This window comes from Myxine glutinosa, chromosome 7 (assembly GCF_964187855.1).
Source record: "Myxine glutinosa chromosome 7, kmMyxGlut1.1, whole genome shotgun sequence".
Taxonomy (NCBI): Eukaryota; Metazoa; Chordata; class Myxini; order Myxiniformes; family Myxinidae; genus Myxine; species Myxine glutinosa.
This window is the reverse complement of record NC_136267.1, coordinates 33905602-33929744: the sequence shown is the minus strand read 5'-3', so window position 1 is coordinate 33929744 and position 24143 is coordinate 33905602. Positions and strand designations below refer to the sequence as shown.

At 47.2% G+C, this 24143-nt stretch overlaps 1 protein-coding gene across 9 annotated transcripts in view; it reads left to right on the top strand.

Moving 5' to 3' along the window:
- LOC137431103 (sushi, von Willebrand factor type A, EGF and pentraxin domain-containing protein 1-like) overlaps positions 1–24143 on the top strand; it is a 225668-nt gene that overhangs the window by 154734 nt on the left and 46791 nt on the right. For 7 of the 9 annotated variants that reach the window (XR_013624049.1, XM_078781427.1, XM_078781421.1 and 4 more), the window contains 2 exons: positions 2661–2805; positions 8870–8949. The exons of 1 other annotated variant lie outside the window; for it this stretch is intronic. Coding sequence is in view for 7 of the 8 variants with exons in the window: in XM_078781427.1 (XP_078637553.1) it covers positions 2661–2805; positions 8870–8949 (225 nt within the window). In the remaining variant the exon portion in view is untranslated. The remainder of the gene's footprint in view (positions 1–2660; positions 2806–8869; positions 8950–24143) is intronic. One more of the 9 variants, XM_078781423.1, reaches the window with a different exon arrangement.

Genomic DNA, 24143 nt, shown 5'->3' with positions numbered 1-24143 from the left:
ATATGGACTCATTTGAGAGATTCAATGAAACACAACTTCCTTTAAAAGAAAATTTCGATAACAAATTAAACAACAGTCATATATCTGATAAAGATTATGTACACGCACAAAATGTTTGGGAAAAATATAACATCAAGAATCTTGGTGAGTATCACGATTTGTATCTCAAAACTGATGTGCTTTTATTGGCCGATGTATTTGAAGCCTTTAGATCTGTTTGTCGCACTGGATATGGATTGGATCCTGCTCACTACTACACAGCACCTGGATTGGCTTGGAGCGCGATGTTGAAAATGACAAAACAAGATTTGGATTTGATAACCGATGTCGATATGCTTTTGATGATTGAAAAGGCAAAAAGAGGTGGAATTTCACAAGTATGCTCGAGCAGCTACTCAAAAGCAAATAACAAATATCTTCCAAATTATGATTCAACGAAAGAGAGTTCTTACTTGATGTACTATGACGCAAACAACTTGTATGGCTGGGCAATGTCTCAAGCTCTTCCTTATGGGAAACTAAGATGGGTAAAGGAAAAAGACTACACAAAGGTTTTACAAGATGTATGTATCTCTACACAAAAACAATTGGATGATTCAAAGGTTGGTTATTATTTTGAGGTTGATTTAAAATATCCTGAAGAACTTCATATCAAACATAAAGATCTTCCATTTGCTTGTGAGAAAGAAAGTCCAAAGAAAGAATGGTTGAGTGATTATCAACGATCGTTTGATATAGGTGAATCAACAGAAAAATTACTTACTACATTATATAACAAGAAAAATTATGTACTACACCAAAGAAATTTGCGACAATATTTATCAAAAGGTCTAAGAGTAGAGAAGATCCACAGGGTTCTAAAGTTCAATCAAAGTCATTGGTTAAAGGGGTACATTGATTTTAATACACAAAGAAGAACAGAGTCAAAAACAGATTTTGAGAAAGACTTTTATAAATTAATGAATAATGCGGTCTTTGGTAAGACCATGGAGAATGTGAGGAAAAGACAAAATATCAGACTAGCAACATCTTGGGAACAAGCATCAAAATTAATTAATAGACCGAGTTTTACTAGAGCTGAGGTCTTTACTGAGAACTTTTGTGCGATCCATTTGGTTAAAGAGAGTATTGAAATGGACAAACCTATTTACATTGGAACATCAATTCTTGACTTGTCAAAGTCATTAATGTATGATTACTTTTATATTAATCTAAAATCAAAGTATAAGGATAATGTGTCATTGTTGTATATGGATACTGATAGTTTTATTTTGAAAATTAATACTGATGATGTTTATTCAGATATGAAAAAGGACATTAATATCTATGATACAAGTAATTACAGTCCAGAGAGTGAGTTGTTCTCTTCTAAAAATAAAAAGGTGATTGGAAAGTTCAAGGATGAATTGGGAGGAAATGTTATGAGTGAATTTGTGGGATTGAGGTCGAAGGCTTATGCTTATAAATACATTGTGAATAACGTTGAAAAGACTGATAAGAAGTTAAAAGGTATAAAGAAAAATGTCATTAAAGAAACAATAAACTTTAAGGATTATTATAACTGTTTAACAACAAAGAAAGAAGAGTTTAGAAAGATTAATGGAATAAGAAGTTATAAACATCAATTATATTCAGAAGAGGTGAATAAGAAAGCATTGGGGGCTTTTGATGATAAGAGGTTTATTTTAGAAAATGGAATTGATCGTCTCCCTTATGGTTATATAAGTATATAAGATATATATATATATAAGTGATAAGTTAAAAAGGGGGGTTAGGGATTTTAACGGGCTACCGCCACCTTTTTTACTATTATATAAATGATAGAACCAAGTATCAACCAGACTAAAGAGTGGAGGTGTAATCAACCTTGGTATATAAATGGAAAACATAACGAATGTGAAAAATATCAGATTCAAGAGGTTGAGAGAATCACTGGTCAGAAGGTTCTCAAGACGGATAAACGTATTCATTTGTTAAGTGGGGTAATGGAGGGTGGGAAGAAAAATATATTAGAGTGGAGTGAGAACTTTAATGGTTATCAATCGGATAATAAATATTATAATTTTAAAATGGTATGTGGGAGAGGAGGAGGTCAAACAAGAACCCTCCGTGAAACATACCACTTTATACTTTCACAACAAAAGGTTAAGGAACCTGTATACTTTATAAATATACTTGATGGGGATGAGTTCTATAGGAGAATGGAACTCTTAAAAAAGTTAGAAAGAGATAATATATTTATAGGCTCATTAGCAGAGTGGTCTAAGGAACTACATTAAGGGGGTAGTGGGGGGAATAGGGTAAAATTTACATGGAAGTGAGAATGATCATAGGTTCATAAGGCTAGAAGGATTATAGGTTCATAAAGGAAGAAAATCATAGGTTCATAAGGCGAGAAGGATTATAGGTTCATAAGGTGAGAAGGATTATAGGTTCATAAGGCGAGAAGGATTATAGGTTCATAAGGCGAGAAGGATTATAGGTTCATAGAGGGAGAAATAGAGGTGTTTATGATTTTTGAAAAAGACAGGGGGGTAAATGACATTAGATAGGGATTTCCCATGTTAAACGGAGGTGTCCCAGAAGCAACATTTATCACCTACTCTCCGTTTTATCCTGTATTTCTAAATCTCTCCAATCCCTCTGCTTTATCTCTGAAGGGGTACAACCCAAACACATACTACTACAGGATTCCTCACACTAATTATGTGGAAATGAAATGTGAAGATGGAAAAAAGCCACTCACAACGTCAATGTGGGCATACTGCACCACAGGAAACATGTACCTGCCCTTCTGTGGAACAGGTTCACTTTACCAACATCTCAAAACCTCGTTCTAACTCCTTTTGCCAAATTCTGACTTTACATTTGTTTGTATGTCGATATTTATTAATGTTTCTCTCATTGTGTACAGGATTGTTATGATCCATTGTAATTCTTTTGTAGTCTGGACTCGCATAATAGTGAGGTGACAGAGGGTCGAAGTACGTAACCGTACTTTTAAACTACCCCTCCGTCGTGGCAGGTCAACAGTGGACCAGGTAACATTACTCACACAAGATATCGAAGACAGCTTCCAGGACAATGAGAAAGCTGGCGTAGTGTTCCTGGACCTGACAGCTGCATACGACACCGTTTGGCACCGTGGACTCCACCTGAAGTTGCTGAGGACAATCCCGGACCGGCACATGGTGAACTTCATCATGGAGATGCTGTCAAACCGCAGCTTCGTCCTACAGACCCATTCAAACTTGCCCTTGACTCGTGGTGGTCCCTCTCGGCTCTCCCCCCGTTGGTATTTTTGTGCACATAAAATTGTTCACGGTTCTGTTTAAATATTATTTAAATATGTATAACCTTTCCCCTTCAGTGTTTTACTCAGTGGTATTTTACAACACGCTGTTTTTCTTCCTATTTAAAAGGCTTTTCTCAATTTGCTCTCCAACTCATTCCACCTCAAAAAAAAAAAATTCAATATCTTATACGTCTCCCTCACTACATGGTCTAAATTCACATTCATTCCATCCCTCCTCCATCATTCTGAACCGGATTGCTAACTTGAAAATCACAACAAACCCAATTTGTTTTCAATGTTCGTCTTTCATTAATCATCCACTTTCTAAACTCCCCTCTTGCCCCTCCCATCCAAATCCCTCCCCTTGCACCTACACTCCTAAACTCCCCCCTTGCCCCACCACTCTTAAACTCCCCCCCTACCCCTCCACTTCTGAACTCCCCCCTTGCCCTTCCACTCCTGAACTCCCCCCTTGCCCTTCCCCTCCTAAACTCCCCCCTCACTCCTCCCCTTCAAAACTCCCCCCCAACCCCTCCCATTCAAATCTCCCCCCATACCATTCCTCTCCAATTCTCACTCCTCCCCCCTCCTCCTCAAAGCTGCCTCCTCCCCACTTCGTCTCCCTTCTATCTCATACCTCCACCCCCCAACCTTCTTCTTTCCTCTGCTCCCCCTCAAACAACCCCTCTCTGTGCCTCATCCCTTCACCTTCAAACCTTTCATCCTCCTCATCCTTCCCTTTCTTGGAACTCTTCTGCAATCGCTGACACACTAACAACTGCTCTCCCTACCTCCCCCTCTCATCCTTCATCTTACCCTACTCCTCCCCTCCGCTGTCCTGTACCCGATGCTCCCCCTCTCTCTTCATTAACGGTATGGACCTCAAACATCCGGGGCCTTCGCTCAAACCTGACTGATCTCTCCATACAGGTTGCTTCTGACAATCCAGACTTGATCTGCTTAACAGAGACTTTCCTCCTTCAAGATGTCTCTGATTCCTTAATATCTCTTCCTGGTTACTCCCTCCTCCGGTATGATAGACCTGAGCCTCGGCCTGGTGGTGGTGTGGCTATCTTTATCAAAAACTCTCTTCCTCACTCTCCTTGCACTGCCCTCTCTCCTCCTCACCCCCAGGAGTACCTCTGGCTACGGCTTCCTCTCTGCTCCCACCTTTTGTTCATATGTGTTCTGTACCGTCCCCCAAACAGTGATGACTCCATCTACATTTCACTGTCTGACAACATGGACCAACTTCTATCCACTCATCCCAACTCTCTCTTCCTCATATGTGGTGACTTCAATTGTCATCATGCCACCTGGTTGGGTGTGGGTTCCTCTCTCACCAGTCATGGCACCTCAGCAAAGGACTTCTGTGACTCACTGGGATTGACACAATCTGTCAATTTCCCGACCCGGATCTCAGCCAATGGAGTATCTTCTCTTCTAGACTTGGTTATGACTAACTTCCCTGCTAATGTCTGCTGCTCTTCTTCTGCTCCAATCGGTTCTTCTGATCATGTGCTTGTCAAAGTGGACATCTCTCTGGCCATTCTCAGAGAGCCTCCTCAGCGCCGACGAGTCTGGCATTTCACTCAGGCCGACTGGGACGGTCTTCAAGCAGCCATCAATCGTCTGGATTGGTCTCCCATCTCCACTGCCTCTGACATCAATTCTTCCTGGGAATTCTTCCAAAGCAAACTGATCTCTCTCATGCACAGATTTATCCCATCTCGCCTTCAGTTGTCTTACCCTTCCTCCCATCCATGGTACAATGAATCTTGTGGTGAGGCAGTTGCCCTGAAACAACTTGCCTTTGCCTCTTGGAAGGCTAATCCAACTGAAGGAAATCTCAGTTCCTTCCACCAAGCTCGGAACAAGTGTGTGTCTACACTCAGGAGTGCCAGGAAGCACTATCTCTCCTCACTCAAGAATTAACTCTCAAACCTGTCTCCTTCCTCCAAATCCTGGTGGCGTCTGGTCAAATCCGTTTCTGGTGTTTGTTCCCCATCCATCCCCTCCCTTACCTCAAATGGCCACACAGTTGACATCGCACGTGACAAAGCCGAATGCCTCAACTCTGTGTTTGCCTCAAAATCCTTAGTCCCAAACCCATCTCTCTCTGTTCCCACCTTTCCCAGTCGAACCAAACTGCTCCTGGACTCTGTGACCTTCTCTCCTGACAAGGTGGAGGAGTTTTTGTCAAACCTCGACTCTGATTCTGCAACTGGACCAGATGGCATCAGCCCACGGGTCCTAAAATCCTGCTCTGCCGCTCTATCTCACCCTCTCTCTGTTCTTTTCACCCTATCTTTTGCTCAAGGTCATCTGCCAGCATCCTGGAAATCAGCAAACATTACCGCTTTACACAAAAAAGGTGCAAAAACAGATCCTTGCAACTACAGACCAATCAGCCTGCTCCCAATTATCAGCAAAGTCATGGAATCCATCATTGCTTCGGATATGAAATCTTTCCTCTTCTCCAATGGCTTGATCTCTGATCATCAATTTGGTTTCAGACCAGGTCACTCTACTCTGGACATGCTGCTTCTGCTGTCTCAACAATGGATGGAGGTCCTCAATGCCAAACAGGAAATCAGAGCTGTCTCCCTTGACATATCACGTGCCTTCGATACGGTCTGGCACCCAGCTCTGCTCACCAAACTCTCCTCCTATGGTATCCATGGAAATCTCCATGCATGGCTTGCGGACTTCCTCTCTGGTCGTAGTCAACGTGTGGCCCTGAATGGATTTCTCTCATCTCCCCTTCCCGTTCAGGCTGGAGTTCCCCAAGGCAGTGTGCTGGGCCCTGTGCTTTTTCTGGTCTTTATCAATGATCTCTCCGACTCTCTGGAAAATCCTCTGTATCTCTTTGCTGATGACTCCACTCTCTGCCGCTCCATTCCTCTTCCCTCAGATCGGCAGTCTGCAGCCTCCTCACTCTCTGAAGACCTGGACAAAATCACAGACTGGTCAAACATGTGGAACATGTCTTTCAATCCTGACAAATCTCACACTCTTACTATGTCTCTCCGAAAAGATCGACTGGACAACCCTCCCATCTACTTTCTCAACAATCCTCTCCAAGAAGTTCTGTCGCTCAAGCTTTTGGGTCTCACCATCTGCCATGATCTTTCTTGGGAAAACCACATTTCCAAGCTGGCCTCCAAAACCAGTCGCCGACTGGGCATCCTCCGTCGTGCGAAGTCCTTCCTAGGTACACCTGAGCTCCTCACCACATACAAGGCTTTCATCTGCAGCTCAATGGAATACTGTTCTCCCCTATGGGCTGGTGCTCCTGCCTCACACCTGGCTCGGCTTCACGCTGTTGAATCCAAAGCTTTCAGAATCATTGGAATCTCCCGCGATGAAGCCATCTCTGAGGGCTTTTCACTCACTCACCGCAGGCAGGTAGGTGGTCTTTCTGTCTTCTACCGACTCCTCTCCGGCCTTGCTCCCCCAGCTCTCTCTGTGCTCTGTCCCCCAAATATTCCTACAGGTCGCACAAGATCTGCCAGCCACCCTCTGATGGTTAAACTGCCGAAATCTCGGCTCTCTGCTCACCTTCACTCTTTCATTCCTCTTTTCTCCCGCCTCTGGAACAAACTCCCACACTCACTTCAATCACACTCCTCCCTCCAGGTCTTCAAAACAGCTGTTCACCACCATCTCTTATCTTCCCCCATCCAAAACCTTGATCTTTTCTACCCCCACTAATTCACCCCAGATCCACCTTGTTTGAAATTCCAACTTCTTTCCTGGAAGTCTTGGCAGTGTCCATATGTTTTAAACCTCTCCCACCCCCCCCCCCCTTCCCATGCCTCCCCCCCAAAGCCCTCTCCCTCCCACAGTTCTCTCGATGTCTCCATGTCTCTCGGTCCCTGCTCTCAAATGTTGTGTTTGTGTCCTTCCCCCTCTCTCCCCATCTTGTCTACCGCTCCCGATGTTATTTGTTTTGTGTGTCTGTTTGTCTTTCTGTGTGATTAATGTTCGCTCTTTCACGAGCCTCGATCTTGTATCCAAAAAAAAAAAAAAAAAAAAAGACCAGCGACGGCCAGCGCAGCAGGCTCAGAAGACTGAGGAATGGTGTCCCGCAGGGTTCTGTTCTCTCGCCGATGCTATTTAACATCTACATCTACGACCTGCCGGATACAACATCCAGAAAGTACGGTTACGCGGACGACCTGGCCATCATGCTGCGACGACCAACATGGAAGGCGATGGAAAACGGTATCAACCAAGACATGGGCACCTTCGTAGCCTACCTCCGGAGGTGGCGTTTGCAGCTCGGCATTGGTCAGACAGTGTCAGCGGCATACCATCTTAACAACAGAGAAGCCAAAATGGAACTGGACGTGTTCGTTGACAACAAACGCCTGGAGTTCCAGCAAGCCCCAAAGTACCTCGGTGTTCGCCTAGATCGGATACTGTCCTTCAAGCAACACCTAGAAGAAGTTAAGGCCAAGGTGACATCAAGGGTCTCGCTTATCCGATGTCTCGCTGGTACGACCTGGGGAGCCTCCGCCAAGACCCTACGAATATCCACGCAAGCCCTGGTCTTCTCTGCAGCCGAATACTGCGCCCCAGCCTGGAGCAGAAGCCCACACGTGAGAAAGGTTGATGTTGCCATTAACAACGCCCTCAGCATTGTATCTGGTTGCTTGAAGCCCACCCCGGCATTCCACCTGCCAGTCCTAGCGGGAATCGCCCCGGCCGGCCTCCGACGGGAGGCTGCTACCCTCGCCCTGGCAAGGAATGCCCAGAAACACGACTGGCACATCCTGCACAACACCACAACGATAGTGGCGCCTCCAAGCAGACTCAGGTCCCGCCATCCCTACAACAGGGCGACACAAGAGATGCTCAGTTCTATCCCTGAGGACTTGTCTAGAAGCGCATGGCTGGCAGCATCCTGGAAGCAGGTGCGGGAAACGGCCGGGCCCACCCGCATCCACCGCTACATCTGGGACCCAGGAGGTGGCGTCGTAGGAGAAGACCTACCACGCCTGCAATGGACCTTGCTGAACCGTCTAAGTACGGGGGTCGGCCGCTTCAAATCAACGCTGAAGATGTGGGGCCTGGCAGACAGCGCCACGTACGAGTGTGGCGAGCCTGAGCAGACTGCCGAACACATAATTACCACCTGCCCCCTATACAGACCACCTTCAGAAGCCGGCCTCTTCGATGTAGGACCAGAGACGAGGGCATGGCTGCACGACACTGAGCTGGCCATCTGATGATACACCAAAGAAGAAGAATAAGAGGGTCGAAGAGGCTGCACTGACAGTGGGGCAGTGGGACAATACGTGAATTCAACAATATGAACAACCTTTAAGTAGTTTGGGAGAAGGGGGCAGGGATAATGAGAGTCATTGGTTAGAATGGAAGATGAAATGATGGTGCACTGTCATCTTGAAGTTATATGGGGGAAAAGTTGGAATGGAACAGATTATGAGAAAAGAGGTTCCACAAGTAAGTGAAGAGGAACAAAGGATCAGTGGAGGTGACCTTTCCTAATTTATCCCTTTAATTTTCGAACTCTAAATTTTCCAATTTTGTTTTCCTTCCTTCCCATAGACTCCGATCGTACCTGCATGATATCACAAGGATCCTTAAACAACAACAACCTGAGAATTCCTCCGATTTATCAATATGTGGTAGGCTCAAGCGTTTTTGCAACACACAAACTCATGTGAATGGAATTAAACTAACAGCAAATAAGGTTGATGAATCACACACAATCATACCATTATTTATCAGTGAGGAACAATTTGTTTTGTGGATACTACACACACACACACACACACACACACACACACACACACACACACACACACACACACACACACACACACATATATATATATATATATATATATATATATATATATATATATAATTATATATACTAGCAACAGTACCCGCCCTACGGGCGGGGCTTCAATTGGGAAGCCCAAATGAAAAGGTAAAATATCAGAAATTGAAGGCTTTTTTATTTTAAACGATTCATATAAACATCCGTTGAATCATATCACACGCACATCATCAAAATCTAAACAGTACATGGCTAAACAGTACATGGACGATCACGTACCATGTACGTCTCGCATCTCGCTCGCGCTCATGTTGTCCCGATAATGATCCTTCCGCAGGTTCACCGACGGAAACCATGTTACGACTTTTACTTCCTCGAGACGGTCAAGTTCGCTTATCTTTACGGTGCACCGGCACGAGCCGAGAACGGCCCGTGCAGGGGCTGATCCGAGGATCTCATCAAACCGTCCGATCGGCAGTAGCAACGGGCGGTGTGTACAAAGGGCAGGGACTTAATCAACGCGAGCTGATGACTCGCGCTTACTGGGAATTCCTCGTTCGTGGGACACTTCTAAAGCCCCAGTCCCCAACACGGATGGGGCTCAGCGGTGTGCCCGAGCCTGACGGCGAAGGGCAAGGTACACGCTGGCCCGTCCAGTGTAGCGCGCGTGCGGCCCCGGACATCGAAGGTCATTGAACGTTCATTAAACATTAAACGTTCATTAAACATTAAACGTTCATTAAAGGATTACGAAACGAAAAACATTACGAAATTACGTTCACACCGTCACGTCAAACACTACCGTGAACACATACATCGTCACAACATCGTCACAATAAGAACATCGTCACAATGAACATTATGCGAACGCGAATGTTATGCGGGAGCCCAAACCTGAGAATGCTGGAGACCAAAGCTGAAATTGGGAAAACTAAATAGCCTATTTTACTCCCAGGGGTCCCAGGATTACCCACCCAAAATATCTTTGCGATCGGTTCAGCAGTTTTTACGGTACATTCGAACAGACAGATGGACATTTGGTGAATTATGGTAAGATATATATAATTATATATATATATATATATATATATATATATATATATATATATATATATATATATATATATATATATATATATATATATATATTGTTACGGTCCGCGGATTAGATGTTATTTTTTACCGAGCGGTGGTGTAACCATGGCCGAACAGTTGTTCCCCGACTAAACCCGATTCACCCGATTCACCCAAACGTTGGCCGTATCGCGCCACAGATACTCAATCTGGAAAACTCTAAAGCGACCGAATGCAAAGAGGAAGAAGAAGACGTACAGAAGAGTAACGGGATTTATTATGTACACATACACAAGCAAGAAGAACAGTCACGATTATTTACAGGGGACATGAGATGCAGGCGACACTGCAAATTACTAGCTTATCTAACAGGCTTACTTAATACCCAGGACAGAACAAATGAAGACACAGACTCACGCGGGGAATTGCAGAGTGGATTGACTGGAAGGAGAGGAAAGTCCACTGGGTCCGGCAGCACGATCCGCACGTTCTGCAGCCGCCGTTCCTTTGCGGCCCTGCTCCGAACTGCCGTCCAGGCCCCTAAGCGGCTGGCGAGCGTTGTTGCTGCTGCTGCTGTAGACGCTGCCGCTGGCGAGCAAGGTGACGAATAGCAGGCTTTTGCGCTTCCCTAGATGACCTCTGCTTTTGGACCTCACAACTCAGCTCTGCTCTGACGACCCAGCTCTTTCCTTTGCACCTCACCACGCAGCTCAGCTCAGCCTTGCACCTTTTTGCAACTCTCTTGGACTCATCTGCTTGTCTCTCCCTTTGGGGAGCATCCCCACGGCGGGTTATATAGGCCCCGCCCTTCACCCTTTGCGAACCTCCCCCAAGCATTCTCTCTCCGCCCTCTCAAGCCAAACCCCTCGTTCTGGGTTGGATGAGCGGGGCCGACTTACTCCTCCCCTCTATGACGAGGTGGAGACCCGCCTTTCTTCCCCAACCCTGCCTCGTGGTCAATGGCGGCTTTGGAGGGGATGTAATTGCCAAATTGAGGCTTGGCCATTACGAAAGGGGAAATGGAGGTTTTTTGGGGGGAATGGGAATGAAGGGAATCTATCTCTTTTACTCGGTGCAATGGAGTGTCATTTTAATGGAAGACAAGGCCTTACTCTAAAACACATAATAAGATATAAGCTACTGAACAAGGGTTTTATCGGGTCCTGCAATGTGGTGTTTCATGGAATAACTACCGAGACGCCCTTTTTATCTTTACACAACTCCGGAGGCAGGAGGCGCAGAATAAACAATAATCTCTCTATAATTCCAGTAATCTCTGTGTGTCTGTCTGTATGCGACCGCTGTTTCTCGACAACTACCGGTCCGATATACTTGAAACTTGCCAGGTATATTGCTGGGGACCCGAGGATGTGCCTTTTCAAGGTTTGAAATTAATCGGACAAGTGGTTCCCAAGGTATGGTCACCGTACTCGCAAGCCGTTCGCTTTGGCTTTGCGAATGGACCAAACCATTTCATGTAAATAGAGGGGCGGGTTCTGTGGTCGTTACTGCCACGTAGTTTCAAAGTTTTTTTTTGTTGTTGTTGTTTGCACGCATGTTTTTTTGCACGCACGTACGGGCAAGCACGTACGGGCAAGCACGTACGTGCGGGCACGCCCTAGTAATAATAAAGCACACAATAAAAAAAATACAGTCCTCATATCCGCAACAATATATATATATATATATATATATATATATATATATATATATATATATATATATATATACACACACACAGACTTGGCATTTAATATGGAATATTTTTTTTGTGGGGGTGAACTTACTTTTCAAGATGTCTTAGAACCAAAAGTTCATTGGAATTATGTTGAAATTATTCTAGATTTTGTTAATGTGACCTTTAAAAGAAACAAAAACAACATTTGACATTTCGAAGCAAATAAATTGATCCTTGAAAGTGATGTAAACTGATATCGAACTCAATTCATGGACAGTACTGTGTTAAACTTCTGTACGTTTTCCAGAAGTATCTCTTTATTTTGCACATTAGCCAAACTTTTTTTTAACAAAAACAAAAGTTAAATTACGACTGGAATTACGGACAGTAAAATTACAGTTCCGTACTTCATGTAACCGCCACGAGCATTCAGGAGAGCACGTACACGTTGAGGCATGCTGTTCACAAGATTTGCCAAGGTTTGGACAGGAATCGCTTGCCATGCAGTGCAAATAGCCTGCTGCAATTCACGCACAGAGGCAGGCTGCTGGTCCAAGTTGTCAATTTGACGCGTTAATTCTGCCCACAAGTTCTCTATCGGATTCATATCCGGGGACATGGCAGGCCACTCCATATGCTCTACACCACGGTCAGCAAGAAAGTGTTGGATCATGCGAGCACGATGAGGCCGTGCATTGTCATCTTTGAAGACAAAGTTTCCTCGAAAGGCTGCATGAGCAAATGGAAGCAATGTTTCTTCCAGAATGGCCCTGTGCTTGAACTGGTTCAGGTTTCCATTCAGAACAACCAGGTCAGTTTTGCCCCCTGCATGAAAAGCAGCCCAAACAGTCGCCCCACCACCTCCAGCTTGGACTCTTGGCACTATACAATCTTTGTTGTAGGCTTCATGCACTTGTCTGCGCACTCGGATGCGGCCATCTTGACGATAGACTAGAAATCTAGACTGGTCACTGAAGAACACGTGATTCCAGTGTCCTGGCTGCCATTGACGGTGCTCTCTGGGCCACTGCAATCGGCGCTGGCGGTGTTGTCTGGTCAGGCGTGGCTTTCTCAGGGGACGCCTGGCACGATAGCCTGCTTGAACCAGTCGTTGGTTGACTAGCCTTCTGGATACAGGCACATTTGTCAGTTGCTGCCACTCAGCCCTAAGCCGATTAGCTGACTTGGTACGGCCATTGCGGACTTACCGGTGCAGCTGGCGATCATCCCTCCTTGTGGTTCTGCGGGGACGTCCTGGCCTCGTTATTGGAGTAGGGACACCCCTCTAAGCATTTCGTTTCAGGATATTTGACACCTGACCTTGAGTGATGCCATACTGCCGAGCAATAGCACGCTGTTTCATGCCGTAATTTCGTAAAGCCACCACTCCATGACAAACAGCATTGTCGAGTTGACGGACCATCTCCAGAGGAAGCGGCAATAACTTTTGGAGACGTGCAGCAGTTGTTTTCCACTAATACAGAACGCAACAACCCTTGCATACCCGGCTGTGAAGCCAATCATCAAATGCACCTGTCCGTACATGTTTGCCACGCCACCTGTGATATAATCCTGTTGTTGACTTCTTGCTGCGACAGACAATCAGTGACATGGTTCTTTCAACAAATAAATCACCAAAGTGTAAACGAAACTCACCAGATTGATATACTGAGTTCAGAAAGTAAACCCAAGTCAAGAAAAAAAAATATTCCATATTAAATGCCAAGTCTGTACATATATATATATATATATTAATATACAGACTTGGCATTTAATATGGAATATTTTTTTGTGGGGGTGAACTTACTTTTCAGGATGTCTTAGAACCAAAAGTTCATTGGAATTATGTTGAAATTATTCTAGCTTTTGTTAATGTGACCTTTAAAAGAAACAAAAACCACATTTGACATTTCAAAACAAATAAATTCATCCTTGAAAGTGATGTAAACTGATATCGAACTCAATTCATGGACAGTACTGTGTTAAACTTCTGTACGTTTTCCAGAAGTATCTCTTTATTTTGCACATTAGCCAAACTTTTTTTTAACAAAAACAAAAGTTAAATTACGACTGGAATTACGGACAGTAAAATTACAGTTCCGTACTTCATGTAACCGCCACGAGCATTCAGGAGAGCACGTACACGTTGAGGCATGCTGTTCACAAGATTTGCCAAGGTTTGGACAGGAATCGCTTGCCATGCAGTGCAAATAGCCTGCTGCAATTCACGCACAGAGGCAGGCTGCTGGTCCAAGTTGTCAATTTGACGCGTTAATTCTGCCCACAAGTTCTCTATCGGATTCATATCCGGGGACATGGCAGGCCACTCCATATGCTCTACACCACGGTCAGCAAGAAAGTGTTGGATCATGCGAGCACGATGAGGCCGTGCATCGTCATCTTTGAAGACAAAGTTTCCTCGAAAGGCTGCATGAGCAAATGGAAGCAATGTTTCTTCCAGAATGGCCCTGTGCTTGAACTGGTTCAGGTTTCCATTCAGAACAACCAGGTCAGTTTTGCCCCCTGCATGAAAAGCAGCCCAAACAGTCGCCCCACCACCTCCAGCTTGGACTCTTGGCACTATACAATCTTTGTTGTAGGCTTCATGCACTTGTCTGCGCACTCGGACGCGGCCATCTTGACGATAGACCAGAAATCTAGACTGGTCACTGAAGAACACGTGATTCCAGTGTCCTGGCTGCCATTGACGGTGCTCTCTGGGCCACTGCAATCGGCGCTGGCGGTGTTGTCTGGTCAGGCGTGGCTTTCTCAGGGGACGCCTGGCACAATAGCCTGCTTGAACCAGTCGTTGGTTGACTAGCCTTCTGGATACAGGCACATTTGTCAGTTGCTGCCACTCAGCCCTAAGCCGATTAGCTGACTTGGTACGGCCATTGCGGACTTACCGGTGCAGCTGGCGACCATCCCTCCTTGTGGTTCTGCGGGGACGTCCTGGCCTCGTTATTGGAGTAGGGACACCCCTCTAAGCATTTCGTTTCAGGATATTTGACACCTGACCTTGAGTGATGCCATACTGCCGAGCAATAGCACGCTGTTTCATGCCGTAATTTCGTAAAGCCACCACTCCATGACAAACAGCATTGTCGAGTTGACGGACCATCTCCAGAGGAAGCGGCAATAACTTTTGGAGACGTGCAGCAGTTGTTTTCCACTAATACAGAACGCAACAACCCTTGCATACCCGACTGTGAAGCCAATCATCAAATGCACCTGTCCGTACATGTTTGCCACGCCACCTGTGATATAATCCTGTTGTTGACTTCTTGCTGCGACAGACAATCAGTGACATGGTTCTTTCAACAAATAAATCACCAAAGTGTAAACGAAACTCACCAGATTGATATACTGAGTTCAGAAAGTAAACCCAAGTCAAGAAAAAAAAAATTCCATATTAAATGCCAAGTCTGTACATATATATTGTTACAGATCGCGGTTAGATGTTATAGACCGAGCGGTGGTGTAAGACCGCGACCTAACAAAACTCACCCGATTCACCCAGACTTTGGCCGTATCGCACCCCAGCTGCTCAATGAGGGAAAAGACGAAAACGACGCAATGCAAAGAGGAAAATGAAGACAAAAAGGTTGGAAATACTACTAAATTTATTGACTATTTACACACAAGCAAAAAGAAAGCAGTCACGTTTATTTACAAGCACATAAGACGCAGGTGACACAGGGAAAATACTAGCTTATACAGACTTAATTAACTACCCAGGACAGAACAAACAAAGACGACTCACACGGGGAATTGCAGAGTGGATTGGCTGGAAGGCGGTGCGTGGCTGGAGGGGGAGGATGGCACGGAGCTGGCTGGAGCTTGATCCTGCACGGGACGTCGGGCGGGACCTCGACGGCCGCTGATGCCTCCGATCCTGTCGTGTGCGTGGGATCACGGGTCGGATCACGGTCAGAGCCGACGCGCTGGTGGGGGGTCTGGCGTGACGGGTTCTCTCCTCTCTTCTTTTGTTTGGTCCAACCACTCCGTCTCCAACGCAACCCCTCAACGCAATCACTGAACGCAACCATTGAACGCAACCACTGAACGCAACCACTGACGACCAACTCAGCTCTTTGTGACCCTTGGTGTCTCGGCTCAAAAGTGCATCTCCGTTTCTGCTTCCAAGCTCGACTCTGTAAAAACGCATCTCCTTTTTGGACACGCCCTGCCTTGGGTTATATAGGCCCCCGCCCCTCAACCTTTGCGAACCCCCCCGACCGCTCTTCCTCCGCCCTCTGTAGCCAAACCCCTGGCTCATGGTTGGTCGAGCGGGGCTGGTTCACTCCTCCCCCTCTATGACGAGGTGGAGACACGCCTTTCTTCCCCAACCCGGCCTCGTGGCCAATGGCGGCAATTGGATCGGAGGTAACTGGTGATGGGAATGGAAGGGAATCTATCTCTTTCACTGGTGCAATGGAGTATTTCTATTAATGGAAGACACAGCCTTATGCTAAAACACAGAATAAGAGATAACTATCAACAGGTATATTCTATTACTTGGCTGACGTGTTTGCTTGTGGACTATGGGACGCCCTTTTGGTCTTTACACAGCTCCGGAGGCAGGAGGCACAGAATAAACAATAATCACAATAATACAGCACACAATCAAAAAAATATACAGTCCTCATATCCACAACACTGCACCCTCCTCCTCTTAGGCACGTCCCGGGCCTACGACTTTTATTTAGTGTGACACGTAGGTGTAGTTCCCTCTACTTTTAACCTGACCCCGAGTGCGACAGTTTTAAAACATAAATAAATGTGTCCCGCTGCTCCATTGCACCCTGCCTAACAGACTTACGCCCACAGTTAACCGAATTGCGGAATGGTCTTCAAACTAAACACTGACGGTGGGGAGCATTATTTACACTGACGCTATTTTTATTTACAAAACTAACCCAGGACCTGTAATTGTTCTTTCTGGGGGGGGGAGACAGTCTGCTCTGCATCGATGCACAATGAACGCACCCAAAAACGCACCAATACACACCCAAGCACCAATCGGTGCAGTCACCATAGTTCATCAGTGTTCCATAAAAATAAACCAACAACCCCTAACCCTGCAGGTGATCTCTTGCTCTTCGGCTCCCTCTGCTGGTTATTATTATTTGTCTTCCAGATGTTGTCATTCTCTTTTGCTTTGCTTACTGGCGGCCTATTTGCAATAAAGTGTGCCCAATGTGTCCTTCTTATTTATTTTATTTATGGCCCACAGGGCCGACTATGTGTGGTTCACCTGTGGGGCCTCGGTGCCCTGTGGCCAAGGTCCGCCAGCAAGATTTCAGGCCCTCATGGCCGGTTCCAGCAGAGGGGCCATGCCCCAACCCATGGGGTCCATAAGTGGTGCTCGGCCACAGGCATGTGGTCCATAATGTGGTGCATCGATGCAGACAGCTGGTTCTGGGAATTTCAGGCGCACAATGGCCGACCCACGCACGCTCCCCTCGGCGCCCAACGGCGCACAGGTCATGTGGGAGACAAAAGGGAAAGACAATTGAGCGAGGGGTAAGGTCACAAGGGTACACGTCAATAAGGCAATGCAAGGCGAAATGCGTACGGAGGGCGAAGTGAGAAAGCTCGTCCCTACCGTACGTCACCCCCCTGTCACCTAGCCTACCCTTGCCCTTACCCCATATGTACAAAAATCTACACATTTACAAATTCGTCACTACTGTCACGTCTTCCCCATATTTCCCCTATACCAAATTCGTCACCACAATCCCTCTACTTCAAAAATTTGCCATCATCAATTCATCATCAATCCTCATAAGGAGGAAGAGATGGAATTACGCACAATGTCACACCCACGTCATGATGCGTCTCACATTCCAAACATTTGCACAGTAAAAATAATTAAATATGGCATGGTGTGGAGTACCTGTCACCTCAGGTGAGTGGATGCAGATGGTGCGAGGAGATCCTTCATCCTAACTATCCTCTAAATGATTTTAACACACTTTACACTACCCGGGGTCTTTCTCTGGCCAAACCATTGGCCCTCTTACACTATGGGTTCTAATAACCAATTCCCATTGGCCAAACTGTGGTGCTTCTCAATTTGGGGTCTCACTCCCCCGATCCATCTCCCGGTGCTCTAGCACAATTTCTGGGCTGCGACGTGTACCTCTCCCAACAGGTCTACCCACCTGCACACCTCCACCACTGTAGTTGCCACCCGAGCTTACCTAGCTCCTCACCCTAACCTAACTAACTGGGGACAGCCCCTCTCCTGGCTCTGTCACCCCATGGTGCCCTCTGGCACTGGGCTACCCGGGTCCGTCCTCCGGATCCTCGGGCCCCATCCACAACAACTACTACCGGCTCCCAGAGCCCACCTGCGGCCTCACCTGGCCGACATCCTCACAGTGGTGGAGCGCCCAACCAACTACACACACTAACAGGCTACACGCCCAGCCATTTCCACAACACCAACGCACCCATCCACATACCATTCTGTCACCCGCACCACAGATGCCAATATCCAACCACAATTTACCTGTACCCTCTACCTAACACTTACACTACCCGCCCCGGGTATCCGTGATGGGGGTCCACTCTTCCCCCATTCACACCTTCGCACCATCCACTCCACTCCACAATTTCCACCATTCTCACTCCACGACCATCCATTCCAATCCTCCAGACCATTTATTCCATACACCTGTCTTTCATTCACCTGTCGTTGCACACCTGTGCAATCCTACCTGGTGCCACCTGCACCCTCCTCCTCTTCCTGGACCATTTGGTCAACACAACACGCAATCACCACTACTTCCTCATACACTGCTCCATTCACCTGTCAGTTGCACACCTGTGCAATCACACCTGTTCCATTCTCACCTGTTCAATCCTCACACACACGGCATCATCTCAGCTAACTACTCCCCTCTGAAACTTGCGCTTCCCAGTCGTCCCTTTAAACTATTGCGCTCCCACGTCATTATCATCCACACTAATCTACCTGCGTCCCCACTACAGGTATCAGTCACTAACTAAACTTAACGTTACCTAATGTCATCTTCGCTAGATCCCTACAATTATCCAAGCCCTCCCTGGCTCGGTTGTCATAGCCACCCCATAAACTATTGCTCCTTTGCCCCACCTGTGAGGGATGGTGGATTTGCCATCCCACCACATCGGGGGTCTCTCACTACCAATTTCGCTCGTCCAAATCCAACAATTCAAAAATTTTCCATTTACTGCCAATTCTATTCACTTTTCTAAATTTCGTTTTAAATCACTATCACTATCACCATCACCCGTCTACTTATTACATCCTCTCGGTGCGCCAATTTTCCTTCGAAAGCTCGGCTTCGTACAGCCGAGCCATGAACGCGGGTTCTTTTGTGCCAGCGGCTGGATACGTCCCGCATTCGTGGCAGGGATGGGGGCTTACCCGGGTTGAGATCCCACGCACCACCTCGGCGTGGAGCCATCCAATGTCCCGATCTCGACCTGCCGGCACGTCTCAATAGAAAGTGGTCGCCATGACGACCCTTCCTATCGGGCGGCCCGCTCCGTCTAGTGGAGCCCGGACGCGGCCGTTCCACGCGAGGCCCAGCGTGGATCGCGCACGGCAGTTCTTTCGAAACCGCCGTGGTTCGGATCCCCGCTGGTTCTCGCGGCACGCGAAGCCCGGCACGCACCGAGGGCCCGAGTCGGCTATAAGTCGTTCTAACCTTTAACCCGGTTATCGTCGACGCCTCACCTGGATGCTTACAAGCATACGCTACCCCTTTCGTGCTCATACATGCAGCCGTTTCCATGCTCTTGGTCGTACCTTCTCTAACACACCTCGGTACACTCATTCCGCTCACCGACTTGGTCACACACCTGACCACCGAACACCTTGGCACACATTCGTCGCTCGCACACCTCACCAACACACCTCTTCGTGCCCCTTTCTCGGTCACCTCCTTTGTGACGATCACAGGTGTGCTCTCACCCGCACACCCAACCACGTGCCTCACTACCAACTCAAATGTGCCTTCCCACACATGCTCTACCATTCCAGGTGTGCATCCTTCCATCCCAGGTGTACATCCTCGCTCACCTGTCACAACCAGCTCACTCTCCTTGTCACTCTCACTACTCTCACCACCACTCTTGACAGCGCACTCACCCTTACTTTCGACGGCACACTCTTTCCTCATGCACCCGTCCGTTACACACCTTTCTCGCGCACACCCTCCCGTTACATCCTCTGTAACACTCACCACAGGCGTACACTTCCTCGTTACATCCTCTGTAACACTCACCACAGGTGTACACCCTCTCGTTACTTCCTCCGTAACACTCACCACACCGCGCTTCCATGTACCCCCTCGCACACGCGCTTCGACCGGCTCACTCCTGACGGCACACTCACTCCTCGGCGTGCACTTTTTCCTCACACACCCCATGGTCGGACATTCTCGCACACCTCTTTTTTCGCACACCTGACCTGTCACATACTTCACCAATGGCCTTTCACGAACACCCGGATCCAAACCAATCCCCAAGCCGACTGAAGCTTTCCTCACATCATATACATTGCCACTCACCTCCGTACCTCGTCGCACCTCCTCTGCCACCTGCAAACTTTTTATTTGGTTAGTGAGCACCGCATCATGATTTGAACACAGACCTTGTACATATTCCATGACTTCCTCCTTTATCTCCCTCTTAGTTTCCCTCCGTCTCTTCTTAATTTCACTCACCCCCTCTTCCACCTCCTCTAATTTTTCCTTTACCTCCTTCAGCTCCCGGTGCGCCCCCTCTATTTCTTCCTCCATCGCTACTTTAACCGTTTCTATGTGCGTCCTTACCTCCCGGTCCTTCGTCTCCATTTAACTTCTGTCACCTCTTCCAACCTCTTCGTCAATCCCTCATGTACCATTTGACATTCCTTTTGTGTCGCTATTAATTCATTTTTAATGTCCTTTTGTATTGCTTTTAAACCCCCGATGATTGCAGTGTTCTTTTCCACTTGGTCCGCTAGTTCCTTTTGTCCCACTGTCAGCTGTTCTACTCCTTTCGTCAGATCTTCTATTCCCCCCTGTAACTTTGCCGTATTATTTCTCACCTCTTTCTCTATACGCTTTTCGCCTCGCTTTACCTCCTCGCGTAGCCCCGAGACCTCCTCACTCACTCCTCGTCGTATTTCCTCCATCTGGTTCCCCATCTGTTCGATTTCCCGGGCGGATTGTTCCCCTATTTCCCGCAATTTGTCCTCCATCCTATTTTCTAACCCCATTAACCCATTTTTCACCCCCTCTAACTGATTCTCCTGGGCAGCCATTCTGTTTTCCACCCCCGTTAACCCATGTTTCACCCCTTCTATCCCATTGTCTAACCCCTCAAATTTCTTGTCTAATCCCTCAAATTTCTTTTCTAATCCCTCACCGGTACCCCTCGCTTCGTCCCTCATTACCCCCATTTGGCCCCCCATACTTTCCATTTTTGCATTCAGTTGGGTCAAGAATAATCTGAGGTCAAACCCGGTTTGCCCAGCGTCCCCAGCCGCCACCGCGGGCTCGCCCTCCGCGGCGCCGCTATTTTGGGACTCTTCAACCACGTGCGCGAGCGCGCCATTTTGTGCGTCTGATACTCCCTCAACCACATTGCCATTTTCTCCTCCCTTTCCTCCACATACATTTCCCCGAGGTCCTGGGTCGATTCCACCCCGTCTATCTCTCCCACCGGCACCCCGTCGCCTTGAACAGCCATGGCGCGATTTCAAAATTCGGGTTTTTTTTTAAAACAAACAAATTTCGGTTCTTTATAATTTTGAGCGCGTGAAGCGCGCTTCGGGTCCGAATCCCACTCCTGACAACAATTGTTACAGATCGCGGTTAGATGTTATAGACCGAGCGGTGGTGTAAGACCGCGACCTAACAAAACTCACCCGATTCACCCAGACTTTGGCCGTATCGCACCCCAGCTGCTCAATGAGGGAAAAGACGAAAACGACGCAATGCAAAGAGGAAAATGAAGACAAAAAGGTTGGAAATACTACTAAATTTATTGACTATTTACACACAAGCAAAAAGAAAGCAGTCACGTTTATTTACAAGCACATAAGACGCAGGTGACACAGGGAAAATACTAGCTTATACAGACTTAATTAACTACCCAGGACAGAACAAACAAAGACGACTCACACGGGGAATTGCAGAGTGGATTGGCTGGAAGGCGGTGCGTGGCTGGAGGGGGAGGATGGCACGGAGCTGGCTGGAGCTTGATCCTGCACGGGACGTCGGGCGGGACCTCGACGGCCGCTGATGCCTCCGATCCTGTCGTGTGCGTGGGATCACGGGTCGGATCACGGTCAGAGCCGACGCGCTGGTGGGGGGTCTGGCGTGACGGGTTCTCTCCTCTCTTCTTTTGTTTGGTCCAACCACTCCGTCTCCAACGCAACCCCTCAACGCAATCACTGAACGCAACCACTGAACGCAACCACTGAACGCAACCACTGACGACCAACTCAGCTCTTTGTGACCCTTGGTGTCTCGGCTCAAAAGTGCATCTCCGTTTCTGCTTCCAAGCTCGACTCTGTAAAAACGCATCTCCTTTTTGGACACGCCCTGCCTTGGGTTATATAGGCCCCCGCCCCTCAACCTTTGCAAACCTCCCCGACCGCTCTTCCTCCGCCCTCTGTAGCCAAACCCCTGGCTCATGGTTGGTCGAGCGGGGCTGGTTCACTCCTCCCCCTCTATGACGAGGTGGAGACACGCCTTTCTTCCCCAACCCGGCCTCGTGGCCAATGGCGGCAATTGGATCGGAGGTAACTGGTGATGGGAATGGGAGGGAATCTATCTCTTTCACTGGTGCAATGGAGTATTTCTATTAATGGAAGACACAGCCTTACGCTAAAACACAGAATAAGAGATAACTATCAACAGGTATATTCTATTACTTGGCTGACGTGTATGTATGCTTGTGGACTATGGGACGCCCTTTTGGTCTTTACACAGCTCCGGAGGCAGGAGGCACAGAATAAACAATAATCACAATAATACAGCACACAATCAAAAAAATATACAGTCCTCATATCCACAACAATATATATATATTAATATACAGACTTGGCATTTAATATGGAATATTTTTTTGTGGGGGTGAACTTACTTTTCAGGATGTCTTAGAACCAAAAGTTCATTGGAATTATGTTGAAATTATTCTAGCTTTTGTTAATGTGACCTTTAAAAGAAACAAAAACCACATTTGACATTTGGAAACAAATAAATTCATCCTTGAAAGTGATGTAAACTGATATCGAACTCAATTCATGGACAGTACTGTGTTAAACTTCTGTACGTTTTCCAGAAGTAGCTCTTTATTTTGCACATTAGCCAAAAAATTTTTTAACAAAAACAAAAGTTAAATTACGACTGGGATTACGGACAATAAAATTACAGTTCAGTACTTCGTGTAACCCCCACGAGTATTCAGGAGAGCACGTACACGTCGAGGCATGCTGTTCGCGAGATTTGCCAAGGTTTGGACAGGAATCGCTTGCCATGCAGTGACAATAGCCTGCTGCAATTCACGCACAGAGGTCGGCTGCTGGTCCAAGTGGTCGATTTGATGCGTCAATTCTGCCCACAAGTTCTCTATCGGATTCATATCCGGGGACATGGCAGGCCACTCCATATACTCTACACCACGGTCAGAAGGAAAGTGTTGGATCATGCGAGCACGATGAGGCCATGCATTGTCATCTTGGAAGACAAAGTTTCCTCGAAAGGCTGCACGAGCAAATGGAAGCAATGTTTCTTCCAGAATGGCCCTGTACTTGAAGTGGTTCAGGTTTCCATTCAGAACAAACAGGTCAGTTTTGCCCCCTGCATGAAAAGCAGCCCAAACGGTCACACCACCACCTCCAGCTTGGACTCTTGGCACTACACAATCTTTGTTGTGGGCTTCATGCACTTGTCTGCGCACTCGGACACGGCCATCTTGACGATAGACCAGAAATCTAGACTCGTCACTGAAGATCACGTGATTCCAGTGTCCTGGCTGCCATTGTCGGTGCTCTCTGGCCCACTGCAATCGGCGCTGGCGGTGTTGTCTGGTCAGATGTGGCTTTCTCAGGGGACGCCTGGCACGATAGCCTGCTTGAACCAGTCGTTGGTTGACTAGCCTTCTGAATACAGGCACATTTGTCAGTTGCTGCCACTCAGCCCTAAGCCGATTAGCTGACTTGGTACGGCCATTGCGGACTAACCGGTGCAGCTGGCGATCATCCCTCCTTGTGGTTCTGCGGGGACGTCCTGGCCTCG